The following is a 12,503-nucleotide window of genomic DNA, read 5'->3' on the forward strand; positions in this document are numbered from 1 at the left end:
GGCTAAACAGGACACTCACGCACACACACGCGCTCTCGCAAGGAGAGCGAAACAGAGAGAGGAAGACAGAGAGAGAGAGAGAGAGAGAGAGGGCGAGAGCAGGATGTACATAAGGACGAAGCATCACGTGCCGCACAGACGACACTTCTACTGGGCAGGAGGAGCGGACCAACCAACGACGAGCAACCCCGAAATCGCAGTCCTGGGCATACGGATGCTGCGTCCTGCGCCTGCCAGGACATTCTGCCAACGAGTTCAGTTCGAATTGAGCACTCGACGCGAACGCGACAACTGGCGGGTAGAGACGATAACTGACTCAGTACGGATAATACAGACTACGGAAGTATAGAGCAGCCAGCTCCGTCGCGTTATGTCTACGGCCTTCCTCGTGGACAGTCTCCTGCACGCCCAGCAGACCTACACGGAAAGCCAGCTGAAGTCCAGCCTGAGCGAGATGCTCCTGTCGCGTCGCCCGGGCACGGGAACGGATACGGCGGACACGGCGGAACAGCCCAACGAGTCCTGCGGCTGCTCCAAGTTGCGCGGCTACAAGTGTGATAAGTGCCGCGAAATCCGTGCCGAGAGTGTGGACAGCATCGAGGAGATGGACGAGGACGATGGATCCTCCTCGGCGGACGAGATCGTCGCCGACATTGGCAGTGTCGAGGGCGAGGAGCCGCACATGGATCTCGACGAGGAGCTGGAGGAGGAGCTGGCCGATGTGGACGAGCCCGTGGCAATCAAATTGCCCAAGGTGGAGCCCAAGGAGCCCAGCATGCCGACCGGCGGCAACACCATCCTCAAGGATACCAACAGCAAGCCCATTCTCAAGTTCAGTGTCAGCGCGATCCTTGGCGACACCCGGGAAGGAGTGCGGGTCAGAAATGGTAAGATACTACATCTGACTTGGTTTCTGACTTGTGTTTAATTTTCTAGTCGTAGTTTAGTAGCTTTTAGATCCAACCGCCCTTTCATTCTCTTTGAACGTCGTTTTCACTGGAACCCCTTGCTGCCGAAATGATTATATTTTATAATTACCTTGGGCCTTTCCCATTCTGAAGTGGCCCTAAGTCGGGAGATAGTTTCCTCCAATTAGGCTTACGCCGCGGGCTGCTTCAAAGAATGCCATAAAAAGGCTTGGCAATTAATTTGCCGTGGCTAATGCCGAATGAAAACAAAATACCAAACACAATTGCAATATGAAAAGCCAAAAGAATAACAAATGTGGCCAAAAGTTTCGGCAGACTCCTAGCGAGGGTAGAACCCAAAGTCCTGGTACTTCGCAGTTGCCTTAGTTTTTGCGCCGCGATTTATTGTGTGTTGGTCCAAGTCCTCGGGGCGTTTCGCCGCTGATCCTGCAGGCTGTAAAAACACAGCCAGACCTAATCATGTTTAAATTATTGAGCCAAGCCCCCGAGCACAAAGCCGCATAACCAGTTCGTCCCATCCACATCCGCACTTCCGCCAGGATCCGCATGGGAAGGATCCTCTGCCGCGTGCTGCTTACAACGGGGGATGAGAATGGGAATCCCTATGCCAGATAGGACATGGAATAGTCCCGGGGTGGGGGGCAGAAGGTAGGCGGAACCAATTGGCCATCAGTCAATGTAACAGCTCTGCCTTGGCCGTTTTTTAACCATTGTTCCCTTGTAGTTCTGGGGATTGTGGGATTTAATTGTCACGTGATTATGGCATCGCGGTTTACTTTCCATATTAATGAGTGGGCAGGACCTTCTGATTTCCCTTATTTTATGTCTATTTTTTATGGGATTTTATTGGCGATATTTTGGCGCTAAATCGTGTTGTTTTTTATGGCCAAAGCGTGGCAGAAATAGGCTGCTAAAATTCAGGAAATATTACTATTAATAGGTATTATAATTAGAAATGATATGCGTAAGTAACTTTTAATGTCTTCATAGTTCAGCCAAACTACTTTGACCATTAGGTATCCATTAGGTATTACCCACTTTCTAGCTTTTCCACCCATTAAGTTTCCCAACTAATTGCCATCGAATTTCAATCAATAATCCACTTAGCACATTTTCCCCTGTAAACGGCTTTTTGCGAGAGTAGGAAAGTAAGCCATGAATGAAGTTTTTTGCAGGGCCGTAAACCAATAAGTCGAAAAACTTGCCACATTTTCGGAGCACAGATGCAGATACAGAAAAGTCGGTAAACCGCCGACGAACAAAACAAACAAAAGCGAACAATTATAACTTAATTTGTGCGCTCATTAGGCACACATGTGCCACAACACACCCACACACACACACAGGACAATCAAGGATGCCACATAGAAATGGAAATTTTCGGGGCTCCGCAGAGCAAAAAGCCGTTGGCCACAGGAGTCAAAAGCATCAGATTGAACGCGCACACATTGTCGAAACTAAAGAGGCGTTAATTCGTTAATTGTTTCAGTTCTCTAATCGAATTAAAATCATATCCTGAATATCCTGAATATCCTGCAGCAACTGCCAGCCTGTCAGGATGTGTGCGTGAGGCGGGGCAAATCAACATGGGGAACAGCCACCATGGCGGCTGCCTTTTTGGGGTGTTTAATTAGAAAATGAAATGCAGCCACACAGGGCTCCAAGCTTCGAGTTTCCATCCCCCGATATCCTGCCGTACACATCCTTTCAGCATATCCTTCAAAGGCGCCAAACTTTGCTCTCAAGGTGCGAGCTCCTTTGTCTGTCTGTCCGTCTTCCTGTCCTTCTGTCTGTGTGTGTGCGTGAAGTCCTTTATGGCGGAGTTTGTGTTTGCTTTAATTATGCCAACTTCACACTGACACTTCAAAGCAGATTTCATTTCCCATTGTCTGCGCGCGCGTATGTGTGTGTTTGGGGGTTGGGGTTGCTACTTGGGGGCCATGGCGCCTGTCTGGAAATTCGCAAGACAGCACATAACGCGCTTCAACGACTCCTTGAGAGTGAACCAAGTCTCGAGGCAGGATAACGACTTTGGCAGATTGTTTTCAAGGCTGACAATCTGACACTTGAAAGTGGTCTTAGGCACAGCAGACAGAGCAATTAATTAGCATGCAATGAAAGGCAAGTTAGGGGTCTATTATATTTTGTTAATACCTCAAATTTGATTAAATGGCACCTTCTAGTTTTCCCTCCAGTTTTTTTTTCCAAGTGCCTCCATTTGACCTTCAGTGACTCACTCGCCACTAATGGTGCCGCCACTTCTCCTCCACAGAATTCATGCAACCGCAGCATATATGGCCTTATCTGCAGCAAAACTTCATGCAGCAGCACTCGCATCAATATCAGCAACACCATCAGCAGCAGCAGCAGCATCAGCATCCGCATCCCCACCCGCAGCACCAGGCGTTGCCAGTGCCAGGACATCAACACTCGCATCCACATCCGCATCACCATCATCACCAACATCCGGGCGCGGGGCACGCCCACTTTCCGCATCCCGCATTTCTAACGCATCAACTGGCGCCGCATCAGCAGCAACATGTACAGCAGCAACATCCCGGCAATAGTTGTCAACCGCAAACCGCATCCTCGTCGTCGTCACCTGGCAGCACAATTAGTGATAGCGATAACAATCACGGCGCATCGGTTGCCACTGCCAATGGCAATGGCAATGCTGGCCAGGATGGTCGACCGCACGAGCTGGCGAATCCCAATCCCGACGACGACAGCAGCGCCAGTCGAAGATTAGCGCAAGACAAGCAGCATCAGCAGCAGCAGTTGCTGGGCGCAGGAGGAGCTGGAGGAGGGAGTGGCCATGGCCATCCGACGCCGCCGCCACCGCCTCCTCCGCCGGTGATTGCCAAGCCCATGCCCAGCCGCCCCACGCCCTTCCTGCCGCACACCCTCAACCACCCGCACCTCCACTCGCTGCTGGCGCACTGCCGCAATCCCTACATGAGTGGTAAGATACTCTGAAAAATTTAGATCTAAGTAAATTTAAAAGATTATTACACAGTATATATTAAACCAACAATATATGCTTGAAATCATCTTTAGAGGCAGATTAAATTAAGCAAATGCAAGAACTCATTTCAAAGTGTAGGGCCCTAATGGCCGAATATATCAAGTGTCACATCCCCAACCAGCAGCCAGTGGCACCCCGCTGTGCCCATTAACAAGTGTTTTGGTCTAATGCATTTCCTCATTTCCCGTTCCCCCTCTGGTTGCAACAATTGCAGTTGGCGCCCAAGTGTTTCCCCTGCCGCCTGGCCAGGGATTCCCCTGGGCGCACTCGACGCGTGGCAAGCCCCGCCGTGGGATGATGCGACGTGCCGTCTTCTCAGGTGCGTAGTTGGGGCACCCACTCCCGAAGGGGCTCAATTAATGGTGGCACTCATTGCAGATTCGCAGCGGAAGGGGCTGGAGAAGCGCTTCCAGCAGCAGAAGTACATCAGCAAGCCGGATCGCAAGAAGCTGGCCGAGCGACTGGGATTGAAGGACTCTCAGGTGAGACAATGCTGACATTACGCTGCTTTGGAGGATGGCTCCAAAGGATGAACATGTTGTCTATCATGCCGCATTTCATTTATATAACCCAAGTGAGTGGCGTTTACTCAACTGGGGGCATAGCTCAGGGGTAGAGCGTTCGACTGCAGATCGACAGGTCCCTGGTTCAAATCCGGGTGCCCCCTTCCTACACTTTTGCTGTGATTTATTTTGTGCACTTGCAGCACAGTACTACGGCTAGGAAATAACTTCTTCAGTTTGTGTATTGCTTATACAAGTCTCAGTATTTATTTAAATACAGTTCCAGCCACTCGTAAAATTATTGCATCATTCTTTTAAGATATTTGCAATCACGTTATTTTGCCGTTTCACTCAAAGGTATAGTTTTACTTTTTGCACCAATGCAAGCGCCTAAAATACTGCAAGGATTTAAGCTAGTTACTAACTTTGCATAGATACTTTTCCAAAATCTGCAGAGGAAACTGCTCTCGCTGCAGTTTATAAGCTCTTTGTTCCGAAGTTATCTAATTACCAGTTTCCTTACACATTTCGGTGACCAAATTAATTTATTGCGTCTAGTTTGGCAGAGTTTTTGCACCACACATGTGCCCCAATTTTGCCAAACTTGCCCCACCAACACAACACCCAATTAGCATTTCAAAGCCCATTTGGCGCGTCAAAAACTTTGCCACTAAACTCAGTAAATTTGGTGTAAGCCATCCATAAACAATCTGCGCTCGAAAACAAAACAAAAATCAATAAGCATAATGAGCGCAGAATTATGCCATTATAAATTATATTTAACCGCTTACGAACATTTCGTGTTGCCAACTTTTCGAATCAGCTTTAATAAGCAGACAACAAAGGGCGCCATAGCCGTAGTATAAAGTGGCCAAAACCACTTGGCCCCACACAAAAAGCGAACAATGTGGAGAAAACTCCGCCCTGGAAGCTCCGTGGCAATGGCTGCGCACGGGAAAATGGCAGAAAAGCGGAAAATGGATGGGGGTCAGTGCTCCTTGAAGTGCGCAGTCGCTTTCTTATGCACATAGCCCAGATACACATATATACTGGCGATATATAGCCGAGGTCGCGGTGGAGTATAATGAAATTATAACGAGCTGTAAGAAATTCATGCCGCCTGAGACGGCGGGCAGTTTTCATTGATTGCGCCGTTTTTTTCCCAGCCCGTCGGCATGCAATAATTAAATTAATTTTTGTAAGTCAAAAGGAGCCCTTTTCGCTTTCACATTTCACATTTCACAGGGCTGCGAAATTGGCCATTTGCGTGGCCAATTCGGTCGTGTCACAATGTAATCGATCACAACTCAATCACGGCGAGCAGTCATCCCCTGAAATGCTGGTGACGAAAACGATGCGGATGCGGATGCTGATGATGCTGATGACTGACAATGTCACGCCGAATTAGTGCAGCTCTTTTTGCACTTTTCGCCGCATTTCACTGGCATATGATTCATAAAAACTTCATAATTGCACAATAAGCGTGTCCAGTGGCAGGGAACTCAGGAATTCATCAACTCATCGGCCGGGCCACGCCCCTTTCAGGAAAACATTTGCCGATCGATCACTTGCGCCCTAATGATCCTATAATGTCCGCGTCCGGAAAAAGATCGTCCAGTCGAATGCGACGGCATTTCATATGTTCAAATGTTACTGCGAGATGGAAATTGCGGAATCCGCTCCACAAGCTGCGGCGTTAAATAATGGTGATTTTAAAATGATTGATTAAGCAGCGACTCAGTTTAGTTAGATGGCTGGCGTTTAAATTTATGGAGTTCACTTAGTCCATATGGATCAGAGAACCCGCCTGCATTGTAAATTTCCCTGTAATGAACCATTTGTCTTGGGCAGTCCATTATAAGTTCGCTGCCTTAGCTGTTTTTGTTAATTCACTTAGCCATGATAAACTTTGGCTAATACTTTTGCAGTTACCTCAGACTTATTCCCCTCAAAAGTTTCAACTATTATTTGATGATCATTGCCTAGACTTCAGCTATAAATCTTTGGTTTGAACACTTGAAAGCGCAGTTTGTCAAAGTGTGAAAATGGGGAGCCAGTAGAATGCTAAAACAAAAGGCAGGAAAAACCCCAGCGATGAAAAAAGCTAAAGGAAAAATGTGCAAAAATGTCAGAAAAATTCGCAATCAAATCGCAGCGGGTGTGCAGCTTGCGGTGGCTGGAGCCCGGGAAGCTGGACACACAACACTGGACCCTGGGCATCCTGGAATCTGGAGCCTGGGCGGGGAATTGTGACCAGGACACAGGACAAAGGACACACAAAGTGTTGGCCAGCCGGCGGCGATGGGAGCTCCATTAACGATGGCTTCGTAACGAGTGGTTTGGGTGTGGATCCGGAGTCCTTTTCCCCTGTGGAGTGGGCGATGAACGAGTGCGGATATTCACACTCGAGTGACACAGGTTGAGCGTGAGTGTGTTTGTGTGTGAGTGAGTCCTTGTAGCCACAAGGTTGCTTGAGTGTGGGTGCATTGCACTGCGCCTAGTTGTATGCAACATGATTTAAGGGCCTCCATCCTTGCTTTTGCTGCACTTTTTGCGGCCGTTTGTTGTTCATTTTGGCGCACAGTGGCCGCCATAAATATCAGCACACATTGCACTGCCCTGCAATTGGTGGAAGTGGACTTCGACTGGGCACCATTGTCCAGTGTCGCGTGCCCTGCGGTTTGGCAAACGCTGCATTGATGAGGACGCCCAGGTGATTCATCATTTCGAGTGTTGTTCACTGCAACGTTTATTGCGATTTTTACAAACGCACTCGAAAAATCGCTGGCGCCCAAAAACCGAAGCGTTTATTGCAGCCAACGCGATTTATGGGCGGTTTTTGGTTTCACTTTTCGCCCCACCCCCTCCCCTCCGCCAATTGGAATGCAGGTCACGTTCTGGGTGTTATTAACTAAGGCATTGATCAATGGATTTGTCTAGAATGCATTATTAGCTGGCAGGTCTGGTGCCTGAAATCTGTAGTACTGTCATATAGTATATTACTGTCATGTAGGCTAAATAATGGGGATTATGGAAGCGCATATTATAATAGCACCCTGCATTCAGCACATAACTGAGGATCCATGAGCTCAATATAATTTCTATAAATAAACCCCGCGCGGCACACTCCTTCAGTCAGTCACGCCCTTCAAAGGCGAGCTGCAAGTGACAGTTACCAGCCTCATAATCCGCTGGCTATAAATTTAATTGCCATTAATGGCACTCGAAGACAAAGGGCGGTGGGAAAAGGGGAAAGCTGAAAGTTGTCCGCAGGCGGCTGCCAAAATCACGCGGCGGAAATGAAAACATCTTGAGGCCAAATGCGATTTGCATTTTTAAATCAATACGCAGGGACTCAAGGATCGGGAATATATATTCATATAGATGTGTGTATGTATGTGTGTACTTCAACCCCCGCACACACACACGTGTCTGGCCTGCTGCCCTCTCTTTCGCACAGAGCAACTTTTTAAGTGTCGTGTCCAAAACAAATTCGTCTGTTTTTGATTTGTCGAAAAATGGGGGAGCGAAAAAATAGGCAGCGCGCAGCTCGAATAAAGGAAATAAAGGAAATTCCCGCCAGCGCCTGGCAATCAACTGTGGAATTTCCACCCATTTCCCCACCCTTTTGGCTCTCTCTTGGCATTTTCACGTTATAAATATTTTTATTTTCCATTTCGTCTGGATTGTCTTTTGTACGTTTTTTTCCGGATTCACGGGGGATTCCCACAGCACTCGTTTCGTTTTTCTGCCCTTATTTGGTTTGCGATTTCGATTTCTTTCGCGGTGGCGACAGAAGCCAGCGGCTTTAAATCAAATTGCACAATAAATAATCCCCGAATGGGAATCGAGCGTATTTAACACTCGATGTGGGTTGGTCTTTTACGCTGTTTGCTGCGGTTTTATGGACCTTGTAATCCTTAAGGGCCGTTTAGCGGTTTATATGGTAAAAGAACTGGGTGAGATTTGAGATAAAAAGTTGAACAAGAGGATTGCTTAATAACTCCGATTTGATGAGCATCGAAACAATATGAGCATATCTTATTTGAAGCGTCGACTTCCCAAATGAAAGAACACTTAATGCTCATAGCTCGCATTTCATTTCAATTTGGCAATTTGCAACCCTCCGCGCCCAGCGATTGGCGAACATTAAAAACCATCATTCGCAGCTTTGGTTACAAAATAAATTGTTGACAAATTGCTAAATAAACGGTCGTGGTCCACAGGCCAAAGTATTTGGCAAGCACTTGGCCTGCTCCTGAAACAATAACCACAAAAAAGGGGAGGACCAATGGACCGTGGTCAGTAACCCAAAACGCACTGCCAACTGCTGCCGGAATGACTTTCGCAAATTGTAGCAGACTATTTAATACGCTATTACGCAGCATATCGAATGACATTCTCGGTGCCGAAATGGGTTGACAGCCTGCTCCTGGCATGGATATATACATATATGTATATGCTATACCATCCCCGACATCCAGTCTCATTAGTTAACATATGTTGCCGAGGCCAGGATTCGGGATTTGGAACTTGGGACTCGAGACTCCCCCACAAAACAACAGCTTGTGCTCATTGCCCAAAGTCAATTTTCGGCAAAAAAAAAAAAAAAATTCGAGGGGAGGAAGAAAAGTCCGGCAGAGGGGCGCAATTTGTAGCCCACTTTCCGCCCGACTCCTCTGGGTGGTTTATAAAAACTTCAAACGAATTCTATGCGCGTTATGCTGGCAGCGTGTCAGAAAAATATGTTACTTATCGTTTTGGCTTACTGTCAATGGAATGGGCCCAACTTCCTTGGGGGAGAGCGTTTATATTATATTGAGGGCTTGGGTCTTTACCAAAGTGGCAAGACGTTTAGCCGGACTTCGAGATGAGGTGGGTGCTCAAGAACTCTATTTGGATGTGAATTAGTTAAGTCCAGGCTAAAATTAAGATGAACTCAAGAATTCATCTCCAGGGAGTTGGAATGGTATAGAAAATACCTATAAAGCTGTCTAGAAGTATGCAACGCACCTTTTTTACTGGCACTTTCTATTTAACTGCTGATTTCTGTGGCACCCACAAAATGATAACTGATAACGACTAAATCAAATAGCTATTAAAACGATGGCATGCCAATATTACCCCTGGTTTTACAATTAATATTTAATACAATATACTACATATGTTGCGCAACAAACAAGCCATCTATGCGAATCTGCTAATTACTATTCACAGCAATTGGATTTCAGCATTTGTCGCCAGGCACAAATATTTGCATAAATTTAATTATTATAATCGCCGCTCATAGCGAAAAATGAAGCGAACATTTTTGTGTTAGACAATAATTGCGGGTTTGTCGTGAGGGGCAACTGGCACTCGTTACATGGCCAATATTTGTTAACAAGCCGGACTAACACACAGCAAAATCCGGCTCATTTGGGGGCCTATCGAGTGCAGTTCATAATTCCATAATTTCCGAAGCGGATTGTCTATCGGGGCATTTCCGTAAGCTGGTTGTTTTCACGGTGGGTCGGTTCAACTGGAACCGGTCTTGGAGCAATGCAAACCAGGAGCCACAAGCTGCTGGAAGAACACCAGCTGAACGAGGAGCGCAAATGTCCAGACGCCGCTCCTTGGCACACTAAACTGCACGCTTTATAATTAATTTCCATCAGAAACAGACGATGACGAGATGACGACGGTGGTGCCCAAGTGGTCCCAAGGTTCCATTTCTCCCTCAGTATACGACTGCCTTTCGGCTGGACCCATAATCATTAATCTTATCGCCGCCTGAGCTTATTATTTCAATTGCTTGCGGGGTGGCGGAAAATGGGAAATCTGGCTTTCCGCCGCACAGACGCTGAAAAACTCGATGACCGGAAGTAAGCGAAACAGCAAGCCGAGAACCAAGTGCCCAAAATCAGGCACGTGCCACTGGGAGTTGGGTGTAGGGTGTTGGGGGTTTGGATTCCGTGTGTTGTGTTTCCAAGGAATCTCTGCGGTTAATCGGTTGTTCAACATGTCAGCGGCTTTTTGCAGCCGTTGTTTACTTACTTATTTATAAATGCCAGAGCTTAAGTCTAATTGAGGGGTTGGCCCGGGCTCCCACCCACTTTACGCATCAATTTGCTTTAAATTTCACATCAAGTCACAATCTAATTACCGCCGGGGTGTGGGTCGCCCATAAATTGTTGCAAATTGCTGGGCCTGGCTACAAAGTGCGAATGTCCTGCTGTGTCGCAGACTCGCAAGGAGCAGGGCGGGTGGCAGCCAGGACTGCACAATAACTCAAAAACAGCTCATGGAGCATGGTGGGCCAAGGATGCTGCCCGGCCAGTCCTGCAATCTGCTTCAAGTGTCCCAGCTAGCCTGTCAACTGCAGGGAGCTAAGCCCTCCACCCGGGACACCAGGAAGTGAGTTGCAGGACTTACAGCATTTTTGCTGGACCAACTTTGCAGCCTGCACCGTGGGAGATGGACACATAAATAAGTATTAAATGCAGATCACATGTATATGGGCACTTCAAGTCTTCGAAACCATAGGGATATTTTGTGCATTAGGATTGCGGTTTTAAAATCATTTAAAATCATTTGAAGCCCTTGGCTTCCGATTGTTCTTGCCCCACTGTGCGGCCTCTAATCAATTTGTAGCCGCTTTGGGTAAATGTCTCTAATTTGCATTTATTATGGATATGCTCGTCGTCTGGCGCTGGCAGTGCAGTTCAAACTTCTGGCCGGTCCATGGCCACGCCCCCACACACACGACCCGCCCCAATTGGGTGGTGGTGGTGGACGGATCCGGACGGATGAGTGGGTTTGTGCGAGATTCAATTTGCCACAGAAAAGTTTTCGTCGGATAGCCGACAGAAGTTTGTTTTCCCAAAAGCGAAATTTGATACCCACTCCACTCATACCTCATACGCCCCGACGGCCATGAAAAGTTCCAGATCTATGGCCATCCCAGGTTGGCTGCTCCGGACAGCTTTCCATCCGCTGGACAGTCGCAATTTACCCATTTCAATGAAACTACAGCGTGTTTTTCAGAACCCATTTATCCTCTTCATTTGCAGGTGAAAATTTGGTTTCAAAACCGGCGCATGAAGTGGCGCAACTCCAAGGAGCGGGAGCTCCTGGCCAACGGCGGTTCCCGCGACCAGACGCTGCCCAACAAGAACAACCCGAATCCGGATTTGAGCGATGCCAAGTGCGATCGTCCGCTGACGCCCCTTTCGCCCTCCCTGCTTTCGCCCAATGGTAGTGCCACGCCTCCTCCGGGCGCGGTGGCCAAGGATGAGCCGCCGACGGCAGCTGTCACGCCCAAGTCGCCGCAATCCGCCAGCAGCAGGAGCTCCCCCTCCGTGGGCTATGGCCTCCAGATCAGCTCGCCGCCTCCGCTGCTCACCAGCCTCAAAATGGGCGATCAATCGGCTGCGGCCACGCCCACTCCGCTGCCGGGCACAACCGTTTCCTCCGCCGCCTCCTCGCCGCCCGCAGTCACTGCCTCCGAGTTCCAGGCCAAGATCAATGCCGAGATGCAGAAGCAGCTGGTGGCCGCCGATCTGAAGTTCAAGCTGGAGAACAGCATTCAGGAGGCCAAGCAGCGCCGCTTCGAGCAACTGCAGCAGCAGCTGCATCACTCGCCGCACTTCAGTGCCATGCGGGAGGTGGAACTGGCCGCCGCCGCCGCGGCTGCGCAACTGCATCATCACCACCAGCAGCAGCAGCAGCAGCACCAGCAGCAGCAGCAGCAGCATGCGCAGCAGCAACATGTGCAGCAGCAGCACCCAGGCGGCTCCGAGTTCATGAAGCTCTACTACGACGACTACGACGACTCCAATTCGGACAGTGACGAGGAGATCAGCGTGACGTGATTTGCGACTGGAGGAGAAGCTGGTGGTGCAACGGGCCGTGTACATATATGTTTTAATTGTAAATTTATTGATGCATTCAAATTATTGTATTTAATGATATGTGTATGATATTTTTTCGAATTTAAATCCGCAAACGAAATAAACTCCTTTGAAAATTATAACACCCATGCTGGTCCACACTTCACTTGACATT

General features: G+C 48.3%; 1 protein-coding gene and 1 non-coding gene across 2 annotated transcripts; both read left to right on the forward strand.

Annotated features, from left to right (window-relative positions):
• Window positions 1-257: 257 nt before the first annotated feature.
• On the forward strand, window positions 258-12,466 carry LOC6545957 (homeobox protein cut). Its single transcript, XM_001971190.3, has 5 exons — window positions 258-887; window positions 3,202-3,891; window positions 4,169-4,273; window positions 4,333-4,436; window positions 11,510-12,466. Exons 1-5 carry the CDS (start codon window positions 371-373, stop codon window positions 12,308-12,310), a joined length of 2,217 nt encoding a protein of 738 aa, XP_001971226.2. The 5' UTR covers window positions 258-370; the 3' UTR covers window positions 12,311-12,466.
• Trnac-gca lies at window positions 4,550-4,621 on the forward strand. The gene has a single exon. It is a non-coding gene; the product is annotated as a tRNA-Cys (tRNA).
• Window positions 12,467-12,503: the final 37 nt, after the last annotated feature.

Source organism: Drosophila erecta, unplaced genomic scaffold (genome assembly GCF_003286155.1).
Source record: "Drosophila erecta strain 14021-0224.00,06,07 unplaced genomic scaffold, DereRS2 tig00000021-arrow-pilon, whole genome shotgun sequence".
In the NCBI taxonomy this organism is placed as follows: domain Eukaryota; kingdom Metazoa; phylum Arthropoda; class Insecta; order Diptera; family Drosophilidae; genus Drosophila; species Drosophila erecta.

What these genes read in the sequence shown, in the direction of transcription:
- LOC6545957 (XM_001971190.3), top strand. Translation starts at nt 371, where the DNA reads ATGTCTACGGCCTTCCTCGTGGACAGTCTCCTGCACGCCCAGCAGACC. An exon ending in CCGCAATCCCTACATGAGTG is followed by an intron (nt 3,892 to 4,168) that starts GTAAGATACTCT and finishes CAACAATTGCAG; the next exon opens with TTGGCGCCCAAGTGTTTCCC. An exon ending in TGGGATTGAAGGACTCTCAG is followed by an intron (nt 4,437 to 11,509) that starts GTGAGACAATGC and finishes CTTCATTTGCAG; the next exon opens with GTGAAAATTTGGTTTCAAAA.